This window comes from Mytilus californianus, unplaced genomic scaffold (assembly GCF_021869535.1).
Source record: "Mytilus californianus isolate M0D057914Y unplaced genomic scaffold, xbMytCali1.0.p SCAF_8, whole genome shotgun sequence".
Lineage (NCBI taxonomy): Eukaryota > Metazoa > Mollusca > Bivalvia > Mytilida > Mytilidae > Mytilus > Mytilus californianus.
This window is the reverse complement of record NW_026262734.1, coordinates 77,744,387-77,753,869: the sequence shown is the minus strand read 5'-3', so window position 1 is coordinate 77,753,869 and position 9,483 is coordinate 77,744,387. Positions and strand designations below refer to the sequence as shown.

General features: G+C 34.6%; 1 protein-coding gene across 1 annotated transcript; it reads right to left on the bottom strand.

Moving 5' to 3' along the window:
• Positions 1-4,378: 4,378 nt before the first annotated feature.
• LOC127711378 (uncharacterized) lies at positions 4,379-8,637 on the bottom strand. The gene is made up of 3 exons (XM_052217406.1): positions 8,567-8,637; positions 7,765-7,841; positions 4,379-6,284 (listed from the first exon to the last, which is right to left on the bottom strand). The coding sequence occupies exon 3, from the start codon at positions 6,272-6,274 to the stop codon at positions 4,577-4,579; it is 1,698 nt and encodes a 565-aa protein (XP_052073366.1). The 5' UTR covers positions 6,275-6,284; positions 7,765-7,841; positions 8,567-8,637; the 3' UTR covers positions 4,379-4,576.
• Positions 8,638-9,483: the final 846 nt, after the last annotated feature.

The following is a 9,483-nucleotide window of genomic DNA, read 5'->3' as shown; positions in this document are numbered from 1 at the left end:
ATGAGTATACATTAGACTTAGAAACTAAACTAAAACACTTGCGTATTTTCGTACAGAGTTTAGATAATTCGAATCATCTACTTCTTCCTATCAAACATTGAATTATGAAGCACCGCCTTTTATTCCAACTTCATGCATCGAAAATCAACAACATAGTTATATCGCACCATCACTGTCAACGTTCAACAATCAAACACACCATCTTCCGAAATTAACTTTGCCCAATTTCAGTGGAAATATTCTCGAATGGCAATCTTTCTGGGACTCTTTCGAATCAGCAGTACACATGAATCCAAGTCTACCAGACATTCAGAAATTCAATTATTTGTTTGATTTCTTTTGAAGCTGCAACAAAGGTCAGCGCATTTTCCGTTATAACAATTTTCGGTGTAGACTTGCGACTTGTGAAACGGCGAAAAGCTTGCATAAAAAATTCTGCTGATAAATTCGGTAAAACCTCTAAATGTACTCCTCTTGTTGACGCACATGTAAATAAGCACACATATGCTTTAGTTATATTTTTGTGTTCATCCCTTACATGTAGTGCTCCTGTAAAGTCAATACCGGTCACAGTAAATGGCGGTGCATCTTGAAGGCGTGCTTTGGGTAAAGGCGGCGGATCCGGAGCCTTATACGAAGTTCCATTTACTTTAAGACATGCAGTACATTTACGTAAAATCTTATTAACAAATTGACGAATACACGGTATCCAAAAGTTTTGACGTATATGCGATATGGTACTACTAGTTCCTGACTGTAGTAAATTCTCGTGTGCATCTCGTACTATCAACGTAGTAAGCTGTGTGTTTGCTGGTAACAAAATAGGAAATTTGGCGGACTCGGGAATCGGTGCATTCTCTATCCTTCCTTTACATTGGATAATGTTGTTCTGATCCAGAAATAAATTCAACTGACGAATCCTTGATACATTCTTTGTACGATCTCCTTTTACTAGCGTGTCGTATTCCTCGGGGTAGTTTAATATTTGGCATGACCTAATCCAAAATTGTGCTGACTTCTGTATTTCTTTCACATTACATGGACCAATTGTTCTGTCTTCCTTTGATAATCTACAGTTTTGAATAAAGCGTAATACATAGGCCGTCGTTCGTAATAGTTTCTTGTATGAAGAAAATCTGTCAATTTCCACTAAATCGTGAATTCCTGTCATTCTATTCTCAAGTGTTGGTTGCTGGACATCAATGTTATCAGTCAATGTAGATAATACCGAGTTATCTTCAATCGTATGAACCGGGCGATTTGTTGTATCTATTATCCATGACGGACCATGCCTCCATAGCATGCTTTCTGTATATTGTGTCGCTGTATTTCCGCGTGTAAGTATGTCTGCTGGATTTTGATCTGTCGGACAGTATCGCCATCTATAGGGTCTTGTTAACTGGTTAATTTCAGCTACTCTGTTTGCAATAAATCGTTTAAGTGTTTTTTTCGACATCATCCAATTCAAGACTATTTGAAATTAACTTTTTCCCAATTTCAGTGGAAATATTCTCGAATGGCAATCTTTCTGGGACTCTTTCGAATCAGCAGTACACATGAATCCAAGTCTACCAGACATTCAGAAATTCAATTATTTAAAATCACAACTTGGAGGTGAAGCATCTCATACTATTGATGGGTTCGCATTGACAAACGCTAATTATAAGGAGGCAGTTAACGTATTAAAAGAAAGATACGGACAATCGAGCAAGATTACACAAGCACACATGAAAGCATTGCTAGACATTACACCCGCAAGTATTGATTTAGCTAGTTTACCCGTCTTTCATGGCCATTTAGAAGCATCCGTGCGCGGACTAGAAGCTTTAGGGCAATCACAAGACACTTACGGCACATTACTAGTCCCAATAATTTTGAGCAAGCTTCCCGGAGAAGTAAGGCAACATCTAGCACGAGAACATGGATCAAGTACTTGGACTTTATCGGATTTACGCAAATCTATTCAGAATGAGATCAATATTATCGAAGCAGGTCAGGATTACGGTATCCGACAAAGCTATTCTACCACGCCTACATGTACGTTTCTCGTTGAAACACAATCTTACGGAAAAGAGTTATATACGCCAAGAAGAGTCGATTATGTAAACAGTAACCAACGTGTTCTAACCGCGAGACCATGTATATACTGTCAAGAAATTCACGCACTGGTGAACTGTACACGGATTACAGACACAAACGAACGAATGAATATCGTAAAACGTAGCAATCTATGCTTTAATTGTCTCGGTACGCACCGAGTCAATGAATGTAACTCTAGACATGTATACCGTCATTGCAAGAAAAAACAGCATACTAGCATATGCAATGAATCAATGGTTGATAACAAAAGTACATACATGTATGTCCAAAGTCGAACTTACATGAATCAAATCGCAAATCGTATCGAAAACGAAGAACATGAACACGAACATTCTACTGAATCATCACAGTCCGTCAATGTAAACATTGTAAATAATAGAGAGGGACAACAAGACGACAACACAAAAATACTTGACTCATCACATAAGGAACAAACCAGCGTATTATTGAAAACCGCAGTTGCACCCGTTTGGTCCGATAGTACAGGTATCGACGCAAATATACTTTTTGATGAAGGTCAAAACGCTCATTCATTACAGAAGATCTAGCAATGAAACTAGAACTTAAAGTGGATGCTTCGGAGACACAGTAAATAATATGAGAAACCTAGGTAAGGGTACATTACTAATCGAGACGGAGACGAACCAGAAAATACCAATTGATGTACTTGTCGTACCGAAAATAGCTGTTCCGTTAAAGAATCATATCCGAAAATTAAACTTGAAAAATAAGTACATGTATCTACAAGGATTAAATCTTGCTCATCCGATCACAGACGTAAGTATATTCGAAATTGACGTTTTGATAGGAGCAGATTACTATTGGCAGTTTGTTGGAAACACAATCATCCGCGGAGATGGACCTACCGCAGTTAAATTAAATCTAGGCTACCTTCTATCCGGTCCGTTTAAGGAAACATGTATCGTGAAAGCTTATGACAATACCATAAAGAACAAAGAGCATAGAAGTTTCGTTGGGAGAACTGATAACAAGAGATGTAACAGAAAAATAAAACATTATATTCCGCACCACCGAGTTCGAAAAAAGAAGATGCGTGTGAACAAAGTACCGTCCAATATGAATCTACCAGCAAATCGAGATGATGAAGAACAGATGTGAACTGTTAACAACCCCTTTTTATATGAACTGTAAATCGTTATTAAGTGTTAAAGTATTAAATTTTAATACCACTATACAGAGACAGTAATTATTTTCTATGCATAGAGACTTTAATTTTCAAGCGTAAATATTTTTGATTTGAAATTTCTTATTCACATTTGAGATTGTATTGTATATAGAATTTTATCTTTTTGCGGCCCCCAGAATGATGTAAATACGGCGCGAACACAACGCGGGAACGTCACTTATTTCTTATATTGTAACGTAAGACTTTGTGACGTGTCACTTGTATACTTGGGCTTTTCTATAGATCGATTACATTATTATAACATGCAACGTTTTCTTCCTTAATTCACGTATTCCCGACATAAGCACTACACAGGGAACCTATTATTTACGCATTAATGAATACAAAGAAAATTGGAATCGCCAAATATACTAGACAGTACAACAGATAAGATCAACTGCAAGCACCCATTAAACCACAAAAACAGACATATAAACCAATAAAACAACAATCCGTTGTCCACATAGCGTGACTGTGTACAGGCAAAAAAGATAAAACGCGAAACAGATAAGTACCGATTATCAGGTTGTCTGCATATTGATTTCGTAAAATATCACCTGTGAGTCACAATATGAAGCTTTTTGTCGAGTGAGCGCAGCGAACGAGATCAAAAAGGCTTCATATTGTGTCGAGCAGCTGATATTTTACAATATGAATATGAATACAACCAGATAATCGATTTATCGGGTTGTATTTGCGTATTTTGCATGATATAAACAAGTGTTTTCTTTGTTTCATAAGCTAACCGGAAGACGACGTGATAAGTTCGGGTCAAACGTTTCAACGTCAGTTCATATATAATGAAGTCGGTGATATGTCCGAGTCAAAGTGATTAAGGCCGGGTCAACGTATTTGACGTCACAAAGCCGTGATATGCAATTTTATTAAGAGCTGAGCAGAGTGATACAGACAGAGGGACGACCGATAATACACGTAAGTTAATACTGATTCTCTGTTAAAGTAATCACAACCAGTATATAACATCCCTAGACATGCTGTAGTACAAGGCTCATAAAAGGAGTATATATCTATGATAACGTTTTATGCAACGTGAGAAGGTGATTTGCTAAAAGAGTTAAAATGAATACAAAATTGAATAAAATTATAATTTATTTTAATCGCAATGATAATGTATTTTTTTATTTTGCACGTCCGCACATTTTGCATTTTTAGATAGAAAGAAAAACAGACGTTTAGAACGAGAGTTAGCCGCGCAAAAACAAAATCAAAATGACACACGGAATTCACTCATTCTAATTATAACAACATTTCTTCTGTTTTGTTTTACTTTTAAATTTCGAAAACGAAGACGTCATCATTAGAACAATTTGTAACAAGTAGTGTAGATGATGTTTTGTCTATATTTATAGCATGGGGAGCAACAATGCCATTATCTTTCGACAGAATTGTTCTACTCGTTTTCCCGTCTTCTGATAAAACTACTATCTTGTCATTTCTTTTGCATGCAACATATATGAATCCATTTTTGTCAACTGTTATCCCAAATGGTTCGCAAATGTCTTCGTGTTTGTGTTTCCATAACAAGACTCCGGCCTTGGTGTAACAAGAGACGAGATTATCTTTCCAATCTGTACAGACGATACTATCTTTACATAGCGCAATACGAATAGTACGATCCGCTGGTACGTTTACCTTGGATAAAATATTCCCTTCGAGATCCAGTATAAACACTGATTTTGTTCTTCCTAGTAATTTCACAATTAATATTTCCCCATTGCTGTCAATGCCAAAACAGTTATCGTCCACTAAAATGGTCTTTGTGATCCTTTTCGTTGATATGTCAAGCAGGGAAATTTGATTTAATCGGTGAAATGTCACAGCTATCAAATTGCCTTTAATGTAACAAATGTCATTTGGATCGCCTTCGAAAATGAGAACTGTTTCACTATATATTTCATATCTCGAAAACAACAGCAATTGTTTATTGGCTTTATCAAGAACAAGAATATTACCATTAGGTAAAATTTGACAACCTAAAATCCGTGGAGTGTTATTTTGTTTCGGTATTATCAGTATTTTTGTCAGTGTTGGTGTAATTTCATCAATTGTTAATGTTTGTGGAAAAGATATATTCGCTTGACATTCGCCGGAAGTTTTGAGTTCGAAAGTAGATGGCGATGAGTGTGTTATAGCAGTGCCAAATGTCTTAATGGTATTCGCAAAATCTTTTAAATCAGCTGACAATTTCGTCCCCAAGCGAATCTCTTCCAATTGACCTTTTCTCTGAAAATTGAGAAGAAATTCAACTTCTTCTGATGCCAACTTCTCTAAATATTGCAAACCTAAGTAAATCTGCAGGTCTGCTGCATACAGGGTCATTTTTGAAAAATCATTTTGCAAATGTTGAATAGATTTCTTCTTATCTTCCATTTCACTAGTAAGATTGTCATATTTTATTCTTATCTTATTAAATTCCACTGATAAATCATCCACTAATTTCTTCTCTATGTCATCTAAATGCTTATTTATTGAAGCTCGCAGATTTCGTATTTCTTGAAGGGATTCTGTTTTGTTTTCCTCGAGGGTGGCTGTTCTAAAGTTTAAATACTTTACCACTGTTTCAAAATTTTCATGTAAATTATTAAACTCCTTGTCCAAATTTGAAACTTTAGCGGAAGTTTTGATATTCTTTAAAACTTCAACCAATGGGTCTAAATCCCTGCAATCTTTATGTTTGTCCTTTATGCACTTAACGCAGCACGGGTCGCCGTGGAATTTACAATAAAAGTCATACTTTGCATCATGCTTTTCACAACGACTTTTTATTTCAACAATAAACGAAGGCAGTTTTTTGTAATTATCCAGGGCTAAAGTTTGATGCCTTTTAGAAGCTTTACTTTTGATGTGGTGTCTTTCGCAGTCTTTGCAAAGAAAAGTCTCACAATCCGTACACCAAACAACTGCAACATTGGACACATCTTCCTCTTCACAAAGATGACAAGAAGGGTTCACAGATGCCATACTCATAAGGTTAGACCTACAATACGGAGAAATTAGTAAGCTCCATCCACTTTACCATCTAAAATATGTTTGCCTTGCACGCTGCAAAAGATTTTTCTTTGCAAACTTAAGTTTTTGTGCATTCGAAATCTGTTCAAAGTTCGTCTATTGCTCATAATAAACAAGTCTTGTGAAATATTTCAACTATGGCATATTTATGACCCTTGATAATGAAATAGAACTTATTGAAAATTTTACAATATATCATGTGGAGCAAGAATTGCTTACTGTTCTGGGCCACCCGAGTTCATCCCCGGTTTTGTGTGGGGTTCGTGCTGCTCAGTCTTCAGTTTTCTATGAAGTGTTTTTTTGGAAATGTTCGTCTTTTGTCGTTTTTCACATTTTGGCATGGCTTTGTAAGTAAGTTTTTCTTCGACTTATGAGTTTTTAAATGTCCCTTTGGTATCTTCCGTCTTTTTTACTTTTTCCAAAATATCATTTACTAATTATTACATGTAAGCCAAATGTATTCTCCTACTCTATTCGATATGGAATCTCAAAAATTGTCTGTTCGTAAATTTATATATTCTAATTTTTAGTTTTACTTATTTTAAATGCAAGGTATTTCAGTTCTTTTTTTTCTCTGGTTACATGCAGCAAAGAGGGAGTATGATTTTTGAAATATTTTCAGGAACAACACATTTTGGAAGTAAAAAGCAAGGTTAACACTTAACAAGCATACGTTGTTTGCAGAAATGTTTATATTGGATTGATACAGAAAAAAATCAGGTCTATCTTGTCTCGCTTACGAGTGGAAGTTATAATCATAGAGGAATTAAATTAAATTGCACAGTCATATCACAAGTACATATTTAAAGCAATTTTAAAAGCGATATCACAGTTGTATATTTCAATTCGTTTGCAACAATATACCACAGATTAATATCTTAATTAGATTTGGAAATATGGATGTGGACAATTAATATATAATCTCTCTTATTTGTAGTGACTACACTATCAGGATTTTCTGATCTTTAAGTGAAAAGACCATTTGTTACTATTCTAGTTTTCATCCTCTCCTATGCCTGTTCCGTACCTTTTGCACTTAATATATTGCTTTGGATTTATATTCGGGAACATTTAGTAGTATATGACATAGGTCTATTTGAACACAATTTTGATGAACTCGAAAACCGATCATTTTTATTAAAAAATCAAACATATCATTGAAATTCTTAACACATTATGCAACTAAAAAAAATGAATGCTCAAAGCCACATATTTCACTGCCAAGGATGTATAAGAACTGAAACAATTTTATTTTAACTCATTAATTTTATGACACAGTTTATAAATTAATGAATCATCAAGAAAATATATCAGTCTTGTCTTGGGTGTAAAGTTGTTTTTTTGTACAGGAACCCTGTTTATTTTCGTGGTTTTAGACTATTCCCTTTACAATGCAACCTTATCTCTGTGAAAGTGAAAGAAAATTGGTTCAACAAGCATTGACATACCTGGATAATTATGACTGTCATTTTGGTCGGTTGGTGGTTCAAGATGATCTGGTCATTTCTTATTGGAGAAATTGCACCTGGAATGTATAAATTAAACAAAATAGTTTTGACTTTTTATGTTTAAAGTGTTATTGCAATGACAGTTGCAAGAACAATTTCTAATGTATTGCTTTTAATAGTTGTCTCTCATCAGGGTCTCTCATCATCCTTTGATTATTCCCAGTGTTAAAGATATTTTCCAATATTTAGTTTCTTGAATTTAACGTGTTCTTGGTCACAACTTTATCGGGGGCGTAGTTTTTTTGTGTGTTAATTATCTTTAAGGATAATAGGGGTCCATTTCTGAAGCACCTGTGTCTGTTGCTTCTTATGTTTGTTTGACAGTCATGGAATTGAAAATACATACCCGTTTTGTAAAATAATAATACAACGTTACAGTGATAACGTACACCAAGTTTGATATATGAATTGTAGAAAAATTCCACAAAACTATTGTGTTCAAGTCGATAAGTGACACTTTATTATTTTGTTTGTTATTTATTGTATTAGATTAATACCAGTGCATACGATATCTGGGAAGGATTGAGTACATTATGGTAGTATTTTTGTGTATCATGATTCCACACTTCTTTACACATTTTGTGAGTGAGCTATTTCTACAGGTAACCATACATTTGCGTAATACATGTACATGCATGTACAAGCAACCAAAAACAAAATTCGATAATTTAGTACATTTTACAAAAAAAATATAATAAAACATACAGACATGATCAATTAATACAAGAAGAAATATACATACTTTATAGATAAGACATCACCCTTTCCCATAATGTAATCAGGAAGTATTAAAAGATCAAGGTCACATGTGTGCCTTCGACCAAGCAACATTTAAATATCTACCTTTATGACACGTAAGCAAATAAAAATAGTAACACTTATTTTTGACCCCTAAATTCAGTAGTATATTGAACCTATCAAGAGAGTAGTGTCGAAAAAAGAAATAGCTCCTCTCCAGTTTTCTTTGTAATACAAATAATATCAAAGAGGCGACACACATGCATTGTTAAGACTGTTTGACTATAAGATATATATGTGTATAACCGGGAACTCCTTATACAGGAAAAAAGCTAAAATATCAACGCTATTTATTTGAAGGAAAGTGATACGGTGGTTATAACGGATATGAATATAAGTATATGTGGTATGATTGTCAATGTGACTACTATTTATAAGTACGGTTGTGGCATGCTAATAAAATCTTGCCCTATGGCATTGATATGAACTTACTTTTTTTCTCCATAATGACCTACTAATACGCTATAGTCCAAAATGCAGATCTCAGATATTAAAAAAAGCATGTGAGGAGCATTATAACTAGAAGGGACCTACAAGAAATAGCCAAATCCGATAGGTATTACTAGTATGTTGAAAAGAATTTGACTATTTCATTTGTTAACCGCGTGGCTAGATATGGTATAGACAATTGTATTATGCAATTATGATTGTCCCTTATAGTTCAAACAACAAGATTGGGCGTTTCATGTGAAATATCAAAGCTAGTAAATTGCCTTAGATGTAATAAATGTCGTTTGATTCGTTTTCGAAACCGGTCACATTTTAAATCCCGTTTTTCAAAAACAAAAGCAAACTTTTGCTGACTAAATCTAGTATAAGAATTCTACCATCAGGTAAAATCTGATAGCCTTACATTTATAT

Bases quoted from the DNA above. Each gene is read 5' to 3' on its own strand.
- LOC127711378 (XM_052217406.1), bottom strand. From the start codon at position 6,274: ATGAGTATGGCATCTGTGAACCCTTCTTGTCATCTTTGTGAAGAGGAA.